At 41.9% G+C, this 23945-nt stretch overlaps 1 protein-coding gene across 2 annotated transcripts in view; it reads left to right on the top strand.

Annotated features, from left to right (window-relative positions):
* The first annotated feature begins 2828 nt into the window (after nt 1–2828).
* The window catches only part of BIN2 (bridging integrator 2), a 39139-nt gene continuing 18022 nt past the window's right edge, over nt 2829–23945 (top strand). The window contains exons 1-7 of one of the 2 annotated variants that reach the window (XM_020784560.3): nt 2829–3048; nt 13524–13604; nt 14357–14411; nt 15989–16083; nt 17155–17250; nt 17935–18042; nt 19949–20034. In XM_020784560.3, coding sequence (XP_020640219.3) covers nt 2971–3048; nt 13524–13604; nt 14357–14411; nt 15989–16083; nt 17155–17250; nt 17935–18042; nt 19949–20034 — 599 coding nt within the window. In that variant the 5' untranslated portion in view covers nt 2829–2970. The remainder of the gene's footprint in view (nt 3049–13523; nt 13605–14356; nt 14412–15988; nt 16084–17154; nt 17251–17934; nt 18043–19948; nt 20035–23945) is intronic. The other variant, XM_078384616.1, reaches the window with a different exon arrangement.

Genomic DNA, 23945 nt, shown 5'->3' on the forward strand with positions numbered 1-23945 from the left:
CTGACGCCTTGTCAAGAAGACCTGAAGAATGAAGACGGCGAAAGAAACATGGACTATGTATATATTTTGATGACAAAAAGTCAAATGTGTCTGTTTATTAAACATGTTGGTTTGTATGAATAAAGGTAACTTGATGTATTGTTAATGGTAAATGTTTAAATGCCTAATAGAGTGTAAGTATAAGTAAGTATGGTATTGTATGTTATTATATGACTGTTTTTGTTTGTTTTGGGTCCAGGTTGTTTTTTGGTGAAAAGCACCTTAGCTTTCCCCCTACAAAACAACTTATAAAGAGGGGAGGTGTTACATACAGCACTGATGTTACCTGTCTGTCATGGGTTTGGAGGGAAAGTTCCAGCCTATGGGGAGTGGAAGGCGGGACATCAGGAGGAGGGGCTGTACTGTATATATATGTGGAGCTTGTGTGGAGGGAGAAGCTGGAGAAGAGCTGAGAGAAGAAGCTTGAGTGGGAGTCTGTGTGTCAGACAGGGTACTACTGTGTGTCAGTCAGTACCAACCTGATAGGTTCAGGTGTCTGTATGGTTAGCCAGGACTGATAGGTTCAGGGTCTGTGCTTCAAGTTAAGTGTTCTGTGTGAACCAAACTGTGTGTATGTATGATTGAGACTAAGCCACGTTACTGTATCTTATTCACTTGATCCTTTTATTTTTCCCTGTGTGTTATTTAATAAACCTTGTTCTTTTATTTGTTAAAAATCCATCCCTGGTCTGTGTGACTTCTTATAGGGAATGGTTGGTGGCAGCTTAGTGAAACTGTGGCATATCCCAGTAGGTCTGGGTTTGTCACAGATACATTCACAGTTGGGTGCAAAAAGCAATACAACATCCTTCCTTCTTTATATCTTTTGACTCTTGGCACGTATCTTCTCTGCTGCCACAGCAAATTTTGCTGCTTGATATTACACACAAGCAGTATGCATAACTGAGCCAAGGGACAGCACAAAGATCTGAGAATGCCAACAAGAAATTGGTGTTGGGGGTGCTCATATAATGGGCAACTTAATAAATAATGGAAAAACATTTTCAGCCTCCCCATCTCCAGAGATCCAGCATCTTTGGTGGAATGGAATGCTATCATACCTGACTTTCAAAATGGATGATGCCTTACACTGAAAATGTACAACTGTGAATGATTTTCATAAAGGGGCTGCAATGAGATTGACAAAGTTCCCCAAACCACTGTTTTTTTTTTTTTGGGGGGGGGAGGGAGTAATAGTGGAAATTACCAAGAACAGGACACTAAGTGGTTCACAAATTAGCCACTTAGAATAGAGACGGGTTTGTCTCTTTGATCATCTGATGAATTCTATTAGAGATAAAGGTGGACAAGGACTTTCTCAATCTCATAGCTGTATAAGATGTGGCTGACTGAATTTACCCAGAACTCCCAGAAAACTCTGGAATTGTCCTTTAAAGCACCTTTTTTTGAATTACTCCTGCAGATAAATTTCAGCCAGTATATAGCAAGCACAATGTGAAAATATTCCCTCATTCATATCGCGAGTACTAACTTAAATATAAAAGTAAAGCATAATTTTCCAGAGGCTCCACTGCAAATCTTGCTTTGTACTCTTTTCTGTCTGCTTTGTTGAGCTTCTTGCAGAGGTAAAGATTGGTTTGAGCCTGAAACACTTAAAGATGTTCTGAATGTGTTTACTAGTGTTCAACTGAGTTCATCACGGTCCCTACGTTTGGAGTGGAATTTGACCTCGTTTGTCCAGTGAAGAAAGACACATCATTATTTTCTTGAGCTAGTGATCTTCAGAAGGGAAACTGCAACATAATATCTCTAATGATTGTGAAGGAATACAATTTATATAGTGATATAGTAGTGGCAAATGTTGATGTCCTTAAAGAAACCTTTCTGTTTGTGGAGGAATGGCTCCAGCGCAGGCCCCAAAAGTAGCAACCCTACTGCTGGACGAAAAAGGTCCAGCTTGAGCAAGGACTGGGGCTCCACTAGTTCACAATCTCACAGATCATGTGTGAGCGCCAGGACATAGCTTGCATTGGACCATGCCACCAGTGGTCCAAAACGTATGCTATTTCCCTGCCAGATCGCATCCTAAGTCACACCAGCAGAGGATTCTTAAGTGGCTAAGAAACAGAAGTGTAAATAAGAAAGCTCCCACTGTGAATCAACACAAATCTTGTTTTAGCATCCGCTTAGTAGCTGTCCTCAAGCAAATTACAATCTTGCATCCTCACCTGTCCTCTTCCTAATAAAATAATAATTATGACCAACCTTACCAGGTGGTTGTAAGCACTGCCTGAATGATGTATGTTCTGTGAGTTGAAAGGCAGTGTGCAAATGGTAGGTTTAAGTAGAATTTTTTCTTAAGACCTGTTGTTTAGTTTATGCAACATCATGATTAATCTGTTCCTCCTGACACAGTGGTTAAACGGCTGTACTGCAGCCAAAATGTGCTCCCGACCTGGGGTTCAATCCTAGGTAGACGTCTCAAGGCTGACTCAGCCTTTTGTCCTTCCCAGGTTGGTAAAATGAGTACCCAGCTTGCTGGGGCGGCCGGGGGTGGTGGTGGTGGGGAGCAATGTGTAGCCTGCACAATTAACTTGTAAATGACCCAAAGAGTGCTTTAAGCACTATGGGGCAGTATAGAAGCAGCACGCTCTTTTGCTTTGCTTTGCTTCCTAGAGGTTTTACATAAAATATATATTAGGCACAGAACATCTCCAGTAGACTTAACTCTGTTGAGCTCTCTTGTCCAGTGTTGCAAGTAATTTCTCCCTGTACAGGAAACCACGCTTACCCAGCATTCAGTTAGGAAGCAGGCACGCCCCCTCACCAATATTTAGGCGGATACCAAACCCAGTGACAGCTGATATTTCTTTCTCAGACTTCCTTCCACGGTAAAAAAAAAAAGTAAGAAAGAAAGAAAATTAAACCACAACTTGATGCTGAAAACCAGTTGCACAACAAGGGGCAGCCATGGCAGAAGGCAAGACGGGAAGCGCTGGGCTGTTCGCAAAGCGGGTCCAGAAACAACTCAGCCGAGCTCAAGAGAAGGTACTGGTGCCGAGACGTTTCTTTGAATTTTTTCGGCTTTATGACAGGACCTGGAAGGGATTCTCTTTTCACTTCTGAAAATGGTTTCACTGAAATAAGAGATGGAACAAAACTGGAAAGGAAGGAGAAGTCCTTTTCTCTTTGCTTACATCTCTCTCCCTGGCTGCTCGGAAGGCCTTGAAGGTTGCCCTGCCCAGTGCCAACTTGGGCCGGTTGCCTCCTCACGCAGGCAGCCTTTTGTCCTCTTTTCTCTTTGAATGACAGAACAATTGGATTTTCTTCCAGTTGTTCCATGCCTATGAAATGGTGTGTCTAACTGATTTGCAGTTGTTTAAAGATACAAACATTTGTAATTCTGACTGTATAAAATCACGGGGGTGTGCACATCTTACACCTCTAGACCAGGGGTCTCCAAACCACTTCTGGCCCGCCTTGCCATTTTATCTGGCCTGATCCCTTCAGCCAGTGTGCGCACGGGGGGGGCGGGGTTGCAACCATGTATGCATGCAGGAGTGGAAGGGTGTGTGTGTGTGTGTGTGTGTGTCTGTCTGTCTGTCTGTCTGTCTGTGAGCAGGGGGTGGGTAGGGGTGCATGTGCATGCATCCATGCATGTGTGCAGGGGGTGCATGCACGTGTGTGTGCACGCAAGGGGCATGCAGACATTCCTGTTTCTTTGGCCCTTGCAAATGTTGGAAATATCCAGTATGGCCCTCGTGGTCATAAGTTTGGAGACCCCTACTCTAGACAGAACAGTTCCTCTAGAGAAAAGTGAGCACAACCATGGCAGAGAATTAATGCTTATTGAAGATTTATGTCCTGTTGAAGATTAAGGGGTTTTTGGAATTGCCATTTTATAAAAGGGGCAAACTTCTGTTGCGTCTGCACAGAACCTTTTAGTACCAAGCCACCTCCATGATCAAATGCTGAGGCATCACCATGGGAGATCTCCCTGGACAAAGCAATGTCCTTCTATAAAGGAAGAAGTTTGCAAGGAAGGTTCAGTTTTGCTTACTGGGAAGGCTTTTACAGGCAGAGAACACCAACTGTGTTTCCAATTAATAATATAACCTGCTGTTTCATGAATATATCAGACAAAAAAAAACTAGGAAAAAAACCCCAAGAGACAAAAATGTGGTGGCATCTTTGAGCTTTTGTGTCTGCAGAAGTGGGCTGGATCCACAAAAGCTCCTATGAAAATATAGCAATTAGGCTTTGTTTCCACAATTTTGTTATTCTTTCTTTTGTTTGTTTGTTATGCTTGCACAGATTAACAGAGCTACTTGTTCAAAAACTATTTTATGAGCAGCCGTTCACACAAACCATGTATGCATTTATTGATTTCTCATCATGACTTCTCAGCACTGGCAACCCCCAGTTAAAAGTGTGATCTGTTGAACAATCTTGCGCAAGATTAAAAAAAAAAAAGAGGTGGCATGAATATTTTGCTGTCTAGTGTTTGATCTGCCAGTCTTGTCCTGCCTACTCCAGTCAGGAACTGGAGGTTTATGGTAGAGAAGGGCTTCCAGAGATCAGGGCTGGTACCTGTTGGCCCTCTAGATCTTTCCGTCTACAGACCCTTATGATTGGTAGTGCTAAATAAGGGTTATAGGAGTTATAGGACAAAACCTCTGGAGGGCCAAAGTCCCTTTTAAACTAAGGCATTATCAACTGGACCTGGAGGGGGGGAGGTGTCTCCTGCCTGGAGAGCATGTGCTGTACAGGTGAGGTCAGCTACAGGGAAGAAGTAGGGCCTACAAGGAGATGCCTGACAGTCAGAACCTGCCATCTTGTATTGTGTCAAATGTCACTGTCATAAGCTTTCATTTTCCTACCCTCCTCTTTCTGGACCGTCACCCTGTGGATCCTAATTAGTTGGTCCCTTTCCATGTTGGCCAGTAGATTCTTTTCAAAAGACAAGCAAAATAGCAGTCCTTCCTTGACAGATTGTGGCCTGTTAGCTTTCAGTGCCATACTATACGTTTGAAATGCTTACTTTTTAAAAAACCCATCAAACCAGTGACCCAAACTATTGGTGATACAGAAGGTTAAATCAATGCCATGTAAAAAAAATCCAGCTGCAGTGGACTGAGGAACAAAATGAAGCTTAGCCATGACCCTAGAGCAGGGTAAGGGAACTCCTCCACCTAAGTCATCTCTCAGCTTTAAAAATCTTCCCAAGTATGATACTCACTGCAAGAGGTTGTGGGAGGAGCTTCCTGTTTTGTTTCTGCCTTTCTCTTTCCTTTCCTCTGTAGCTAAGGAAAAACAAGGCATCTTCACAGCACCAGGGCTTAACCCGCATCTTTCTTTTCAACTTCAGTACAGCCACTTTAAACAAATGAGGGCTATGCTGGGGGCTCTGTCATTGATAGGAAGGCAGTGGGTTCAGTGGAGTTGAGTTGGATGATCCATGAATTTCATCTGGAACAAGCCCAGAAAGTAGAATGAAGGCATAAGCTGCTTCCTTCAACCACATATCCATTCTGCAGGGACAAGATCCTTACAAGGGTAGAGTGGAGCATGGGCCGTATGATATCTGCCCCACCCAACAGTTCCAATGCCCAATACAACTTATTTCCTGTGTCTATTTCCTCACCTGAACTTGTCTTTCTGTCACCAATTTGCTATTAATCTTTAGGAAATGCCTTTCAAATGATGCAGGCTCGTTTAAATGTCTTGGCAATTTTGTTCCCGAGGTTTTTAATGAAAATAGATATAAAAGAGTTACTCAAGCCAAACAACAAGATATAATATTTAGATTCTGCCCTTCCACCCTGGCAAACTCCTGAGCAATAATAGTGAATGTCTCAGTGTGTATCATTGGACAAAGGCAGATGGGGCAAAAGTACCTATAAAAACGCCACATTATATACTGTACGTTTTGGTACATTTTTCCTATCATCCGGATGATGCTAGGCTTGATCCAGCATGTCCAGTGACTTTTCTCCTACCTTTTAATGTTTTTTTTTAAAATCATTTATTCACAACATGGCTTACATTGTCCCGCATACGGGTTCCAATTTATTCCAGGATAGAGATTAGGACTATGGTTCTTTCAATTATAGGTTCATATTGCATTAGATGTTCCCAGTTAGAAGCTTTGAATTACCTCATAACTAAAACAGACAAATGAACAAAATAGCTCTAAAAGCAAAGCTACAGCAGGGGAAGAGCCCCACACACAACAGTTCCCAAGATTTTAAGGAGTAGGGACCTTTCTTTCAGTGACAAAACAACACCATGGGAATGAACTGTTTGGGGGGGGACGGGAATGTGGGGAGCATATGCGTATACCGGAAGAGGCTGTAATTTTTATTGCAGGGCCACCCTTCAGAGTTTCTGTTTGCTCGGGCTCTTTTAAAGACCTTGTTTCCGCAAGCAAGAGGTACTTTCACTAGTGGCAAAGTTCTCACCCACTCAGTCAGCAGCAGAAAAACAGCTCAAAGGGAGTCAAGGACAGAGCTCGGAAAGATAAAATTAAAAAACTATCTAATTAAACGTTATTAATTCCAGGAGCTCCTGAAGTACTTAGTTACCATCATCATTAGACTTCTTAAAAGTGACCCTTTCCCATTTTTTACATCACAAGCCAGGAGTGTGTGATACAAAACACCCTGTCCTCCCTCCACCTGGTCCTCCTCAGTGAGGCACAAGGCAGAGAGCATGAGCCAAGACTTCAACTATGTGACGTTGTCCCTCCACCACTCAGAAGAGTCACACTCATGTCACGAAAATTAACTTCATACACTGCCAAAGAACTAAAACCATCCCTCAGTTAAGTTACAGTCATGTTGGGATGTATGTAGATATATTGCAAAAGAGACACAACTGCTTCCAGCCTCTGGTCAAGAAAATAGTCTGAACGGTGATCAGAAGTGTGAGCACTTCTATGAAGTTGCTGGGTAACTGTTAAATACAGTGGACCCTCGACTTACAGACGGCTCGACTTACAGACTTTTCGAGTTACAGACTTCTCTGGCCGCAAAATTTAGGTTCGACTTGCAGCCTGAGAATCGACCTACAGACCAGAAAAAAAAACAAAATGGAACAAAAAATGGAACAAAAACAGCCGGTTATGGGATTAATCAGTTTTCAATGCATTGTAAGTCAATGGAGACTCGACCTACAGACTTTTCGACCTGCAGCCACCATTCCAATACGGATTAATTCCGTAAGTAGAGGGTCCACTGTACCTGTTGCCCCATAGCTACACCAGACCTGTATAAGAAGTACAAACACACTAAGGAGGCCTCTGTTTCTGTTTCACACTGGTTTAAATGATGGGCTGTTTATAAGGAAACAATATGGTTGCCTACCCCATCCCCTGCTCCTTTATTCTGCCTTGGCCCAGTTATTTTATTTATTTTTTACTGTGTGAACTTGACATTTATATGAACATTTCTCTTCACATACATTGTTATATCATCCATAAGCCAGAGGGCTCCTAGTGCAGATTGCAAAACTATACTAATAATTTTTTTTTAAAGGAAATGCAAACCAAAACAGTGATGCTGACTAGCCATAAAACACAGCAGATACAAAGAGTTCAAAATCTTGGCTTTTAAAGCCTGCTAGAATTAGGTCTTTGTTTGGCTTAGGTAAAGCTAAAGGTTCCCCTTGACAATTTTTGTCCAGTCGTGTTCTACTCTAGGGGGCGGTGCTCATCCCCGTTTCCAAGCCATAGAGCCAGCGTTTTGGCCGAAGACAATCTTCTGCGGTCACATGGCCAGTGCGACTTAGACATGGAACGCTGTTACCTTCCCACCGAGGTAGTCCCTATTTATCTACTTGCATTTGCATGCTTTCGAACCACTAGGTTGGCGAAAGCTGGGACAAGCGATGGGAGCTCACTCCGTCGCGTGGATTTGATCTTACGACTGCTTGGTCTTCTGACCCTGAAGCACAGGCTTCTGAGGTTTAGCTCACCACGTCCCTTCTTGTTTGGCTTGGTGTCCAAATAATAAAAAAATAGGATCCTGGCAAAACATATCTGAAGAGAGGAATAAACAGGGAGTTACTGTGGTGACTGAGAGGGCTAGACTTTGGCAGAAGTATAGTTTGGAGCTACTTGTGGATTCATCTGGAATCACTGGAGGTTCAAGTGAGCTCAGTGGCTCAAAGTGCCTGGGGCCAGCTTTTGACTGGTCTTTCAGCTATAACCTTTCCTGGACAGGGATAACCTGGCCACAGTAATCTACGTCCCGGTAAGCTCCCTGTTAGAGTACTCCAGCATACTCTATGTGGGGCTACCCTTGAAGATGCCACAGATGCTGCAGCAAGTACAGTATGCAGCAGCTACAGTGCTAACAGGAACATCTTTCAGAAACTCCATGATACCAGTTCTGAAGGATTTGCACTGGCTGCTAATACACTTCTAGTCTGAGTTCAGGGTGTTGACAATGACTTACAAAGTCCTAAACGGCTTGGGACCTAGATATCTGGTGGACTGCCCATCCTTATATAAACCTGCCAACTGACTAAGATCTGCTAGTGAGGCCCTCCTCTGTGTACCGCCACTGAGAACAGTTAATTATGTGGTGACATGAGGAATGCTTGAAAGAAAGAAAGAAAGAAAGAAAGAAAGAAAGAAAGAAAGAAAGAAAGAAAGAAAGAAAGAAAGAAAGAAAGAAAGAAAGAAAGAAAGAAAGAAAGACTTGATGCATTATAGAACTCTATCCAGAACCAACATAGCTCTTCCAGATTTCCAAAAGATTCTGCATTTAGTTTGTATTCATGATTGCTGATTTAATGCTTTTCAATGATGTAGGCTGTTTTAAGCATTTTAATGACAAGGTGAAGCAAAACATATTTACAAAGAAATACATAAATCTTGGTATTTATTCTGCATTATTTTGTAGTAGATTTAGGTAGCTCCACATGCTACACTACTCCTAATAACACACTTGCCTTATTTCACTTGCCTCACATATTAAGGTTGCCTTGAAACTGTGTGATCATGTGATAAAACTAAGCATACAGGAGATTTATGCATGTACATGTGGTTTACCCTTCCACGATAACATCCAAAGAGAGAAATGTAGCTTCCTTTTCACAATAAGGTATAATTATTTTGCTCTTCTGAACAGCAAAAATACTAGGAAGAAGAGTACAATTTAATTTACTCACTCCATTTACATTCCATACCATCAAAGAGTGACCAAAATAGAGGCTAAGAACACAACATTATACTTAATGCACTACTTATTTGGCTATGTGCTTTTGCCACTGAATATAATACACAAAGGATTGCTTTACAGAAGACAGGGTAGACACTGTGGAGTACACCCCTTCATGGGGAAATTGGTTGTAAAGTCTTGTTTTTCTTCTGGGAGAGCCCACAAAATGCAGTCCTCTGAATGGTGCTATACATCTTTAACAATTCCCTCGCCGAATTACTATTCTTTGAGCGATGCCATCACAGTCAAACCAATAATGAGAAGCAGCATGGTTCTGGAGTATTGTACACTATCGCTTATATGTGCAAAGTGTGCTAAGTTGGAAAGGCTGGCTGCTGAGGTCGAAATCCAGAGCAGAATTAATTATATATATATATATATGGTAAGGGATACAGAGGGTAAAGGGGAATATGGGGGAGAAAGGAAGCGGAGGAGAAACACAAAATGTACTGACATCCAATCTATTTATGTTACAGTATCAACTCAACTTTCCACGTATCTAGTATTTGATTACCCTCCAGGTTCTAACTTACATTTGCATCCTAGTTTAAATCTATGTTATTCAAGCACTATCTGGTGAGCAGAGTGAATTAATACAGCTACCCAGCAGGTAGTTGTCTTTCTTGCCCCTAGCTTTTGAAGTTTTCTCAGCCACTCTGTTCATCTAATGTTAACTACAGAGTTAAAATGTGGGGAACTATAGAAAGCTCCTGGTTTTATTCTGAGACATAAACAGAATGCAATATTTGTTGCACAGTGTTGAAAAGGAGTGTGTGCAGATGAGGCTTGCCGAATCACATATACGTGTGTGCAATGAGCAAGAAAAACCACAGCCAGCTTGTCTCCCCTTAAATGGGTTGTGAAGGTTGCCCAGGTTCAGGGGGCACTTCTATAGATGCTCAGCCACACCACTCTGTCTGTCCAGGAGTGGGAGAAGGCAGGGGAATGGGTTGTAGTTAGGATGATGAAACTGGCCTGGCCTCTGTGCCTTCCAACTCACCCGTCTTGGTAGTTCTTGTAGGGAGTCAACAACCCTACAAAGCTAGGCATTTAGGACCAGTACACTCATCTTGCAGGGTAGAATTGCCCCACACTCACAACAGAACCAAGACTCCTGGCAGATAGATGGTCAAGGGGAAGGCCTGGAGTTAATAATACCACAAAACCTCTGAGCCAAAAAGCCAGGCAGTTGGTTGGAGTAGCTTTTATATTGTATTAAAGAATACTGTAGAAGGACAAAAAAGCACTTCAAGCAAAAATAATGTTGAAACAAAACTAAGGTAATCAGGGAGACACACCAGAAAATAAGAAAGCTAAACTAGTCTACTTAATACTGGCCGAGTAATATAGAAGTCAGCATGGTTCTGAGGCATGCACAGAGTGCATCCTTTACTGCAGGACAGCACCAGAACATAGCATCTCCTGAGACTTGAGTTAAACAAAGCCAACTAAAATCATTTTTCAACCCCTTTTCGTACATTAAAAGCCCAATACTAGACCCTGCCAGATAACTTACCAATCAAGCTTCCTCAAATGTTCAAGAAGACCAGAGCGCTTTCTGTCCCCCTCTGCTTTCTCACAGCTGAAGTCACTTCCCCAATTAACAGGGTACCACCAGTGGGCCAGCCAGTCTGGCTTTGAAGGCCTCCTTCTCAAGAGATAAGCCACAGGTGTCCCCCACTCCTTGTTACCAAGCAGACACTGACCATTAACAACTCCCAGACAATTTCTCAGGCACTCACAAAGAAGCTTGATTTTTCCAGATAGAGTCCAAGTCCCACATTCCTGTATTTTTCAGTTTCTTCACATACAAAGTATCTCTATGGTGCAGTAAGAAAACCTTGATTATAGGGGCCTGCTGGATCTTAGGCAGAGTGGGGTCTCTACCTCAGGTAGGAGATTATACTTATTACGTAATTTAGTATTGGTGTGTTTTTATGGCCAGGGACTGTAATAAAGAGGTGCTTGTAGGATTTTCTGCCTCAGGGGGCAAAATATCTTGGTAATTATGAGGTGCCATGTACCATGACTCCCCAATGTCCAACAACAAGACTATAACATGATGTGGGTGGAAGGGGCTCCATTTCCTGCCACGACTGAGGCAGTAAAGCACTGTGCACCAATCAGGATGTGATATAGAAGAGACTCATTGCAGCCGTCCTCATATCTGTTCATCTTTTTCAAGCAAAATGCTGCTGTATTTTGCATGTTGAACTGTCAGAACAAGAGATGATGGCTAAATAAATATAGTACCTTCATTACACAGAAAATCATTGCTATCTCTTTTCCCCAGTGGTCCCTTTAAAATCTGAAATTTTGTGACTTAATTAGGATTATCACCCGAAAGAAAATTTGTCATCTACTTTTCAGTTTTTCAGCAAACATTATGTGCTCCCTTTTAAGGCTGTTTTTCTCAAATGGTACCATTTCCTTAGGGAACACCCACTGAAAATGCTGCTTATGTCCCAGCTCTTTCGTGAGGTCCCCAAGGAACCAGCCTGGCCCATAGAGTAGGCCTCGGAGGCCAGTCTCTGTGCTGTCCATTTGTGGGGTTTTAAAGCCTCTTTGGTGGCAACTGAAATCTTGAGGTTTTCTATCTGTGAAGAGCTACAAATGGCTCCTTTTCTGCCGCATATGTAACGAAAACTCCAGTAGAAATACTAGAGCTTATGAGCTGTCAAGTCATTTCTGATTTACAAACTAATGACCTCCAAATAGTCCTATCGTTAACAAGCCCTATTAAGGTCTTGCAGACTGAAAGTCATGACTTCCTTTATTGAGTCAATCCATCTCATATCAGGTCTTACTCTTTTCCTACACCCTCCCATTTTCTCTAGCACTATGGTCTTTTACAGTGACACTTGTCTTCTCATTATGTGCCTTCCGAAATTTATTCTGGGATCTCCTTTCGCTTCTTTCTGCCTCGTGTCTCTTTGGGTTCACTGTTAGCGATGTTAAATTAAAAGGACCCTTGGTCTGTTCCATCAAGGCAGTTCCTGTGTTTCTTACATTAGCAGAGTGCAGTATCACTGTAAACAGGCCACATAGATTGGGAGACGCGGTTAGTTTCCTATAACTGCCCAGAAGTCAATCTGTTGGTCCTGATAAATACCGAAGGCAATCCTTTTATGGTAAGGACATGCTTTTCCCCTGGCATTATTAAGGATAAGAGATGGGGTAGGAAGGGGTGAAAGAAACCACAAAAAGGGATATATATGTCTGAAGGCAGGATATATAGCTCCCAAGGCATGTAAATATTGTTGTTGGCATGCAAACAAGGCAGGCTCTTTTATTATGACAGTCACTTTTTAAAAAGCAGAAGTACAGTAATATAAAGGTTTCCTCTCCCTCCTGAAACACAAGCTTGAAAATTAAATAAAGTGAGCAAAAAAAATCTAACCTGAAAGGTAAGGACAAGCTGCCAACAAATACAAGGGGACTGTTTTGTGTCAAACTTAGCATGGTTTTAGATCTCTTACCCTTTCAGCCTCAGAGACCAAGTTCACATTTCAGTGCTACCAAAACTAGTAATTCTAGATGTTTTTACCTGAGTGTGGTAGTGATGAAACTGGCTGAGGAAAAGAATTGGTTTCCTTTGCCCTCTCTTGAACCCCCAAGCTCACAATTATCTGCAATAGGAAGTGACTTTAGTGATTATGCTGACCCTGGTTTCCCGTTCTTATTTGCATAGAAGTTCAAAATGGAAAATTGGGTCCTCTTAGAGCAGTGGTTCTGAACCAGTAGGACCCGAGGCCATGTAGGTGCAATACAGAGGTTTCAAAACAATGACTGAAAGAAGTCACCCGCCCTCAGACTCTATATTCTGCTGCAAATATGACACAGATAATTTCTATGTCACCTGTTTTTGGCACTTAGAAATGCTGGATACTCAAGTGTTTCTCCTAATCCCCTGCTCCCTTTGCTTAGCATTCCTTCTTATCAAGCCACCGCTGTCTGTGTGCAGCTGCAGAGAGCAGCCGAACAGTCAACAAATTGTTTAAAATGCATGGTCAAAAAGCCTATGAAGGAGGGTGTGTTTCTCTTGCAGGTGTTAACAGCTGCATGACAAGTCAGCATTTGACAACTGAAGCTCTTCTCAGAACCAGAATGAGATAACATGAAAGGTGTCACATATTGAGTTCTGGCTTTTCATTTGTTTTAACACTGTTTAGTAGTCCTATTTATTTATAAGCTCAACTGTGGTGGAAGGGTTATAATTTAAAAGATATATATATTCTTATATATAAGAAAAGATGTCAACAGTGTGCTATTTTTATTTTTATTCCTCTGTCTACTCAGGTTTTGCAGAAACTGGGGAAAACGGTGGAAACGAAAGATGAACAGTTTGAGCAAAGTGCACTCAACTTCCAGCAGCAGCAGGTCATTTTTCTCTTAGAGTGGGAGATCCTCTGCTTTCTTTAGATGTTGGGGTGACGGAGGGTATAATGTTGTGAAGTCCCCTGTACTTTTCTAGCCTACTCGAATTAGAATCACCTCTGCACCAGGATTTCCTTGGATTTTTCCACCTTGCTTGATACAAACTGGACAACTTGAGGAGTTGAGAATTTCTTTATATTTATATATTAATTCTTAATACTGTAGTTCCTAAAGTAGAGGGAGGAGGCACTATGAGGAAGAAATCTATAGTTAAGATATATGTGACCTGGTCCTAGAAGCAAATGCAGAGTTTAGAAAAGTTACTTTTGTCGACATACCGGCTGGCGGATTCTGGGAGTTGTAGTCCACAAAAGGAAAGTTCTGAACAATTGCTCTGTTTGTGAAAGGAACAGGCTCCACTCCTTGGGAATCTTCTATTTCTTGTTCTGAACATGCAAACAAAAGCTCCAGCCAGTCTATCTCTAGAAACATGTGCTGGGGGGGGGCACATTCATACAGCCACCTTTCCTACAAGCCAAGGCAGTGAGGTGTGAAGGCCCCACTGCAAGCCTTTGAGGGTAGGCCTAACAGTACAGCCTAGCAACTCGCCTGTTGATTTTTTTTTTCAACATGGGATGGAAAGGGTCCTCCCAACTACCTAAAGAGATGGATTGGAAACAACAGGCAGAAATGTACAGTTCACACATCTGGCAGTATTATTTGCTGAGTCTCTTCTTTATTTTTCTTTTCTATAGGCTGAAGGTCACAAACTCTATAAGGACCTTAAGGCTTTCCTCAATGCAGTCAAAGGTACAGAGAGCCAACTTCTAGCTCTGATCTCTTTGCAACATTAATAAGTCAGCTACCACAGCCTCTGAAGGCAATTCCTTACACAATCAAGCAGCGTAGAAAATCAAGATAGGAGAGAGCGTCTCCATCTGTTTGTCTCTTTCAATCTCATCTGTTCTCCTGTCTGCTCAGAAAGGTTTGCTGAGGAGGCCTCCCCCCCCTTTTTTTTTAACAGACGCTCTGTCATATTCTCTCCAAGTCTACACAGGTCCATTAAAAAATGATGCCACCTCCCCCCCCCCCGGACCTCTTAAGAATATATATGCTCTTCTTACTCTTTTCTCCCAAGCAACAACTCCATGAAGTTAGTTAAGCAAAGAAATGGTAAACAGCCACAGCTGACAGGGACTTGAATTTAGGTCTGAATGGGCTAAGTGCAATAATGAGGCCACCCTGGTCTTTCAAGTAAAAATGCTTTCCCACCAAAATTCATGCACATCTCACGCAGAATTCCCTTTATAAGAGGTTAGGAGGTAGGGCATCTTACGTTAGCAAATAGGGAAATTGAAGCTTGGCATCATCATTACAATGTTGAGAGGTACTGAAGGGAAGCACACATTTGGTTAGGGAGAAAATGCAGCCTGCTTTCTCTGACTGAAGAGCTCGTCGGGAGAAAGAGAGGAGGGAAAAGAGGCATGAGATGAAGAGAAGCCAAGCCTGAGAATATCTGTCTATGAGGCAACAAAGCCAAAAAGCTGATTTTTAGGCAGTAAAGCTGCTGGCTGTCTCTATCTCTGTTGCACCCTAGTGGTAGAGAGTCACTTGTGCAAGCAATCTTGCCTCTTTCTTCACCTTTCTAGAACCAGAATTAAACAAACACACACACACACTAGGCTGTGCCTGTGTGGGGCCTTGTTGTCCCCAAACCTAGGCCTTGTCTACAATGATTCTTTTGGAGCCGGCTAGTGTAGGCTAAGTAGGGTCCCTTGGGGTTGATTGGAGGTGTGATATGCCATTTCGTACAATCATCTCATCCAAATGGCATGCAACCCTATGTGGTCCAGCTCCTTCTGATATACTGAAATGGCTTAATAAGTAAGCCACTTCAGGATATCAGCAAATTGAACTCTTCCTCTGCTCCTTGGAGAAGAGGCAGGAAAAATGAAATTTATTTTAAGACTCTGATAGACTATAGCTAAAGTGTTGTGTTGATTTTTTTTATTTTTAAATAAATAATATTGTTTTCTTTGGTTTCTCTTAAAGGACCAGTCGAGAAACTTCCCACAGCCAAATCCACTTATTTCTATTTTTGTCACAGCTCAGATTATTTTCACCACGCCATCATAAACTGCCTCAGAGAAGGAACGGAGGTGGGGAGGATCCACTAGCTGATTTTAAAAGGGCCACAAAAGCATAGAGGAATTTATCTGACAAACAGCTTACCCTATGGGATGACCACCTTGGTTAAAGGCCAGAGGTTTTACACAATTTCAGTTGCTAACTCAGTGAGGAGGATGACTTGGCCAAGTTTCATGATGACTTACAGTCATGATGACTTACAGTCCCACTTTTGCTGTATTCTGTGTTGCCTTTTGCAGTGATGCATGAAAGCTCCAAAAAAGTCTCTGAGACCTTGCAAGAAATCTACAATGAGGAATGGGACGGGTATGAAGACTTGAAAGCCATTGTACAAGTGAGTCTGGGGCCTCTCTGTTACCTCTGTTGTCGGGGACATCCTGAAATTGAAAATAAAATGGAGCACTTTCTATAAGAGCAAAGGTAGCCCAGTATATTTATTTCCATGTGCAGGTTGGAGTTGAGGCAATAGGAGGGTGCGCTTGGAGCTGTATTAAGATTTGCGGCGTGGCCTTCCTTGGCTGTCACAACTCTAGCTTTCTTGAGCTATCCCACCATTCTGGTAGGACATCTGTGATTCTGATCTTCCAGCAAATTCTTTGTCTTTTAAATGAGCCAGAGAGGGCCAGTGAGGTAGCGGAGTCAGAGTTCACAGGGTTGAGCCCTGAAACTTTCTGACTAGCCCGGACTATGATATTATCTACCACCTCCCACCAGGTCTTTCTGTTCCTGCAGTGTTTAGCTGAAACTATCATAGTGATGGGTAAAGAAATGGATTTTCCTCCAGGAGTAATAAATACATTGTGGGAAATTATTCTTGTTCTAATGCCAAATATGTGAGGGCAATTCGATCTTGAATGGGCCATTAAGAGCTGCTGGCTTTACAACAGACTTGTTCCTCATTTGTCAGTATGGACCGATCCACCTTGCTTGCATTTGGGGACTCTCCCGTTGGGGCTGTGTGTCTGTGGGATATATCATGACAAGCACTGAATTTCCAGATTTTCCACTGCACCATTGGAAAGGACTGCAAGATTGATGGGAGCAGCAGCACCACTATGGGAATTAGTGGTCAACGTTTCCTCTTGTGAGAGATAAAGCGCAGAATGGGTGGTGCGCCAAAGCCACAGGAACACGTATGCAACTGCCCCTCCACTGCATGATTACTGAATATAGGACACTGGCTGAAGTGTGAGCAAATTGTAGCCCTCCAGATGTTTACAGGCTGCAAATCCTATCTGCCTTAGCCAGTATATCAATGATGAATGGTGTTGCTCAACAACATCAGGAGGGCCACAAGTTGCTTACCTCAGATAGAGAGATTGATAGAGGCAGGAGGTGCACGTGTGAAGGTGTGTAACACTGCAAAGGCATTTTGAAATATCTCCACCTTTTTTTTAATCTGCAGAGCAATGACCTTCTGTGGGAAGATTATGAGGAGAAACTGGCAGATCAGGCAGTCAGGACCATGGAGAATTACTTGAGCCAGTTCAATGAAATTAAGGTTTGTACTTTCAGGATTGACTTTGCAATATTCAATAGCTAGAATGCAATGTGGAACTCTGATGAGATTTTTTTTTTTAGTTTCTAAACTTAAAATTCAATGAATTCTCATATTTCTGATCTTTGTATACCCTCTTTTTGCTGTATATATATATATTCCTAAAGTGCTTAAAATAATACTCTTTAATTATTGTGGTGTTAATGATGAAGAACTAACACCAATAGCAGCAGCAAGAACAGATTATTAGTATTGGGGTGGGAGAGATCTAGAAGTAGGAAGGTTTAAATGTTATCCTTTGCAGTTTATGTCTCAAACTTCAGCCATTGTTGTCATTAGATACTACTCATAAAGGTGATTAAAATATACTGTACTGAGAAGTTTGTGAGGATGAAATCAGTTTCTGCTAGGATTTTTATCATACAATATACTATATAAACAACACAAGCTATACATTACAATCACCAGCATTCCAGAATCAAAGGACATCACATCACAAAATTATTATTCTGCATCACCTCACTGTCATCTTGTCTCCCTCCTATGTTCTGACTGGTGTCACTACTGGTTGACTAATTTTCAGTTCAGAGTGGGAGATTTTGATAAAATGTTCTTGTGATTATAACACAGAGGGGGGGAAAGGGAGGACTATTAGGTTCACCTTTCATGTGTTCCCTTTCTTTACAGGAGCGAATAGGTAAGAGGGGACGGAAGCTTGTGGATTATGATAGCAGCAGGCATCATTTGGAGGCTCTGCAGAATGCCAAGAAGAAAGATGATGTGAAAATTGCAAAGGTATAAAGGTTACCCGGAAAATCCATCTAGAGCTGGGTCAAGGAAGAGGGTTTCTTCTAGTCAAGAATGTATTGTACCTCACATCTCTGATTATCTTTGGGTTCTAGAGTCTGTCAGCCAAATCAGATGCATGTAACTAGCAGCAAAGCTGCCCTGAAAGGATAAAGACATCTTTTTATCTTAGCCATGAGATTTCCTAAGCTACACATGTTGCAAATGAGCTTACTTTTATTTTGGATTGGTTACTGGGAGGTAAGCACAGGCTTCATTTGCAAGTCTGATTGTTCAGCTCATACGGAATTATGTCTCTGTAGAGAAAATGTGCTATGAGCTTCTAATTGTAATGTCATCTTGTGTGGCACGACCTTAGTTCATGATCTTACTCTGCAATCCAGTTATCTCAGGGTTCTAAAAGAAATAGATTCAACTTCACAATCTCATTGGAAAAAAATCTGAAGTTACGTGGGCAGACTGTGTAATATGGACAGAATCTAGAGCTGTGTCTATAAAATAGTGCATCACTCACCAGAGCTATTAAATATCTGTAGGATTCAAAAGAATGCAACACCCCACTCCTTTATCTCCAAGAGGCATAAAAGTGATTTGCTGTTTTGTGTCCCTCTGAGTTGTTACACTTGGCCTTCATTCTGAACAGACATGCATAGAACTAAATTGTTCCTTGCAGAGAAGCATCCAAGTGGGTAAGAATTATATTGGGCCCTGCCCGTTTTGGACCCATGCATAGGTCTTTAAATCTGGCGTGTTGTGAGAATGTGGCTCTTGAAGCTCTTCCAAAATTGGAAACTGGCCTTGGCCCTCAAAATGTTCCTTTTCTCTACTATATTCCTAGACTCTGGTTTCTGCCTGAGGGTCACCTTTTCCCTAACACTGGCAGGAGAGGTGCTAGGAACAAAGAGTGTGAACTGGTACAAGGGAGCTGCTTCTTTGGTTTCTCTGTATTTCCAACATTTCAGATACAGCCATGCAGAAATGGTTAATGTTGTTATCTGTTCAATTGTGGTTTGTTAAATATTATGTTCCTTTTGTGCTTTTAATTGTATTTGATTATGTTGTATGAATTCATTGTGAGCTGCCTTCAATCCCTGCAAAGGGAGAAGGGCAGCATTTAAGTAAAATCAAATAAATACTGATTCCTCTGATTGTGAGGAATGCTGGCATTTTTCTCCTTAGACAAACAGATGCCGCGACAGAGATTGTAGGCAAAATGCACAGAGAGCTGAAAGGAGATTAAAGAAGATATATTTATTTTTCTTCTGTATATAATAGCTATTCTAGAATAGATTTTATACTTGTATCCCGAAATTTAATCTCAAAAATAGTAGATACTGATATTAACATAATAAAAATAACAGAGCATGCATTCATGTCGATGAAGATTAAAAACTAAAAAAGATTATAGGGAAGCAAGAAGATGGAAAATAGAATCCAATACTGTATTTTCCAACATATGGATGTAATGGATAGGGTAAAGAAAGAACTGATGGAAATGTGGACAATAAAGGAAGCGGGAGGAATTAATATTTATAAGCATTTAAAATGTTCTTATTGTGGGGGGAAGTGGGCTTTTTGATTCTGTGATGGTGGAATGTAAGATCCAAAAGTTTGAGAAACACTGCCATAGACCATTAGCTGCTCAAGAAAAGGAGTGAAGAGGAAAATGGCAGATGGAGAAAGATGGCAGGAGCTTTTCTAATTCCCTCCATAGTTTCTCCACCTGGCTCTGGGAGGAAAAACTTCCTGGCGTTGAGCTATTTTATAATGGGCCAGGTGTATGGGTTACGTGGCTGGTGGCAAAGGTGATGACCAGGGTTTGGGGTACATTAATTTGGTTGCATGGTTCATGCTTTCATTTCCTCTGCTTTCATTAAACTCTTGGTTCCTGCAGGCTGAAGAGGAGTTCTGTAAAGCCCAAGCTGTGTTTGAGGAACTCAACAAAGAACTCAGAGAGGAACTGCCGGTCCTTTACAGCAGGTAAGCCACAAAAGCGTCTCACATCTGGACATGAATATGAACTGCCAATAGAGGCAGATATTTCAGCAATATAGGACAAAGTGTTCTTTTCTGCTTAACCTCTGGATGGTGCTGGCCTCAGTTCAACATAGAAAGGGAGGCAAAGTGCATTGTAAATTCAATCTAAAATTATTTCAGAACCAAGAGCAGAGTCCATCTTCGGACAGACACAGGATTTGGGGCATAAGGTGTCTTTGGTCCACAGAGTATGAGAAGCAATATACTATTGTTTCAAAATATGAGTGGAAACCTTTTTGCCAGCTTGCTCCCTGGCACCTAGGGTTATGGCCTGGCAATCAGGTCAAAGACTGTGATTTTCAGGTTAGCAATGCCCTGGGACCTTTTTTTTCTTCTTCCAGAAAAAAAGAAATACACTTCTTTTCTCTTGAATTGCACAGATCTGAGCAGCACAGTTTTAGTTATACACAGTTGTGGGGGTTTGTTGTTGTTGTTGTTTTGAGAGAGAGAGAGAGAGACTCAATAAATATTGTGCAGCTATTCTCCTGGAAGTGGCCTGGGAAAGATGGGTCTCAGGGCTTACCCAGGGCTCTGTTGTTGGCCGTGCAGCAGCCCCCCGGTCTGATGATGCCGACCCCCTCTCCTGTCATGGTGGCTCCATGTGGTGGCTGGGGAGAGTGCTGGGAGCTCTCTCTCTCTCTCTCTCTCTCTCTCTCTCTCTCTCTCTGTGTGTGTGTGTGTGTGTGTGTGTTTGTATGAGTGAACCAACTATTGATGCTCTGTTGATAAATTGGGGGCAGCATAAAAATTATACATGGATTTTGAACTACACCGGAGTCCAACACCCCAACCCCAGCATTGTTGAAGAGTATGCCACTTGGAGGGAAAAATATTTTGGAGTTAGTACTTCCAGAATGGTTACAGCCCGCATGGTCAGTGACATCCTCAGGTTGCAAGCTAGTTGACCTTTGCTAGTTAATGCTTGTTGGCGATGGGATCCTAGGAGCTGTATTCCAAAAGAATTACTTTCCCAGGCCTTGGTGTAGAGCAAGTGGCCAAGATCTAAACCAGGAAGAGAAAGACAGCCTGGCACCATTACCACAGGTATCAGGACCTGTTTTAGTGTTTTTTCTTGTTTCCATGACACTTTATTTGATTTATTCTCACAAAAGAATAGCGCTCAACAGACCAATTTTACAGGTAGCAAACTGAAATTAAAAGAAAATCCCTTGACCCAGCATCTGTTCAGTATATTGATGACATTTGAAGAATTCATATCTTCTAGCTTTTGGGCTGGGTAGCTGGCCCAAGACAAAATACAGACAGACACTCCAGGGCACAAACTAAGGCCAGAAGTGGGGAGAAAGATAGCAAGCCAGCTATTGTAATGCATTGTTTCTTCCTATCTAAGCAGGGCGCCAGTGATCATTTGCAGAACTGGATAAAGAAAGATAGCAAGCAAAATAAAGACTAAGCCAGGACTTTATTCCAAGGTCATGAGCAAAGAGATCTGAGTTTATAGCAGCAAGAGGGTCAACTCAACTGTCTGCTCCGAAAATACATCTGATACATTTCATAGGCTTTTGCAGCTGAGCCAATTAAACAAGAACTAGGGGAGATGATCTTCTTGAAAACAACAAACAACAGTTTTCAGACTAGGGGACAGAAGGCAGTCAAAAGACTTTACAATGGCTAGAACAAAGGCATCTGACCACAAGAGCTAAATCCTAAGAGCTGTTTCACAAGATCATAGGTAATGCTTGATGACTACAACTTCATATAATGACTTAACCTGCACAAAATTATTGACCTAGATCTTACGGGAAGTGTCAGGACACCTCACCACACCAGGGTGTTTGCATGCTTTTAGCTTCTACTCACCAAGTGATGTACATAGATGTGTGAACTAATCCAAGACAAAATCCGTATCTCGATATTAGATCTTGACAATTCTGTTCTTGATCTTGACCGTTCATCTCACAATCCTGCTGTCTCACAGCATGAAAAAAAAATTGGAGGAACAGATCCTTTACATGCACAAATACATTCTATGTGAGATGAAACCCTGACAACAGAGCTAAGGTTGTGTGGCAGCTTTTTCTTGTGGATCTGGGCACATGAAGGTTGCAAATGTTCACAGAATTTAGCTAAGAGAAGGATTACTGATTACATTCCTGTTTTATGTCAATCTAAGCAGCAGTAGCACCTTCTACACATTACTGCGAGTGTCATGTGATTCCCATTGTCAGGGCAAGAACTAACTTAAATACAGTATAATTGTGCTTAACCTCTCCCTGGAATCCTAGAATTGGTATTTCTTTAGACACATACAGGTAAAAACTACAGTCAGGTTCACAATCTATAGGTATCATTAGCAGACTTTGCTGCTGAACTCTATGGGCACCGTTGTCCCTGGCTGCTACTCCTTAACCCTTCAGCCAATTCACAACACAATACAGCACAGTGCAACACAAAACAACAAACAAGGGCAATGAGGACAGCAACAAAATAAATACAAAGAATTGTCCGAGCCTATTTGAACTACAAAATGCCATTGGCCAGACTAGCAGTGAGATGGACTGCTTCACAACCAGAACTGGAGAAGTACTGGGAAGAGGTGACCACATGATGGCAGCAAAATCCAGGGATCAAAATTCTTGCTTTTCTTCTCTTTTTTAGTAAATTAATAGCGATCTGGGCTATGAGGAGGAGGAGACAGAGGTTTGCTGCCAAAACAGCAATCCTGCATCCAGGCCTTGATCCTTTTCTGTAAACACTGAGTTGCTCAAATGCCTGGTGACATTTTGTTGAGAACTTTCCTGCTCTCTTCCATCAGCTGCCATTGTTGTGGCTCATCTGATTAAAGTCTCACCTGTTGAGAGGGGGCACGGTCCAGTGATTAAGGTGCCAGTCAGCCATAAATCAGGAAAACTCCATTTAGCCACAAGGTCAGTCAGCTAACCTCGGACTGGGCATTCACTCTTACCCAATTAATCTATTTTACAGGATTGTTGTAAGAATACAGTAGAGAAGTAAACAGCCTACATAATCCACGTACTTCATAATGTTGTGTGTTGTGGGGAAAATGTGGCCACATGATGTTGTTCCTTATCATCCATCAGGCATGAATGAAAAGAGTCAATAAGCAGCATACACTTGCAGTTTTCACTGGTTGGCCCACATTTGGTGTCACCACAGCTTTTTCCTTAGATAGTATCAGATTTCATTCAATTTTGCTTTATTCAGCTTAACATTCTATTTGTGAGTACATTTGTAAATGCTGTTTTTAAGGGCTACAGGTGCCAGAATCCAGCAGCCAGCTTAGAGACCAAAAACACAAAAATGTTCCCTAGCTCTGTTTGGAAGGTTCCGTAGCATTTCATGTATATGTGTACACATTCACATACCACTCACCCACAAATGGCACGAATCAGCATTTTATTAATTAATGCTGAAATTGTGCCAGCGTAGTTGTGCAAGCCTTAAACCTCTCAATGCATATCATGCAATATGCTGAAAATGAAGGAAAGGTTTTCTGAAAATAGTTTTCTAGAATAAATCCAAATGGCTACCAACATGAAGGAATGTGATTTATCTGCATAAATAATGTGACATACCATTCCACAGATGATAGCCTTTCACGTCTTGAGTGCTCCCTCATTGTTTAAAAAAAGAATCTTTGCACATAACCAGATAACACATCAATAGAAAACCTACAGCACAGTGCAACACAAAACAACAAACAAGGGCAATGAGGACAGCAACAAAATAAATACAAAGAATTGTACATAACAAGATAACACATCAAGAGAAAAGCTTTCTTTCTCTCGCATGCTGGCTTTCCATGGGCAGGAAGATTTCGGGAGGGCGTTCCAACATTCCACCCACCCACTCCCGGCCCCATTTACCATCTG

This window comes from Pogona vitticeps, chromosome 2, assembly GCF_051106095.1.
Source record: "Pogona vitticeps strain Pit_001003342236 chromosome 2, PviZW2.1, whole genome shotgun sequence".
NCBI classification, from domain to species: domain Eukaryota; kingdom Metazoa; phylum Chordata; class Lepidosauria; order Squamata; family Agamidae; genus Pogona; species Pogona vitticeps.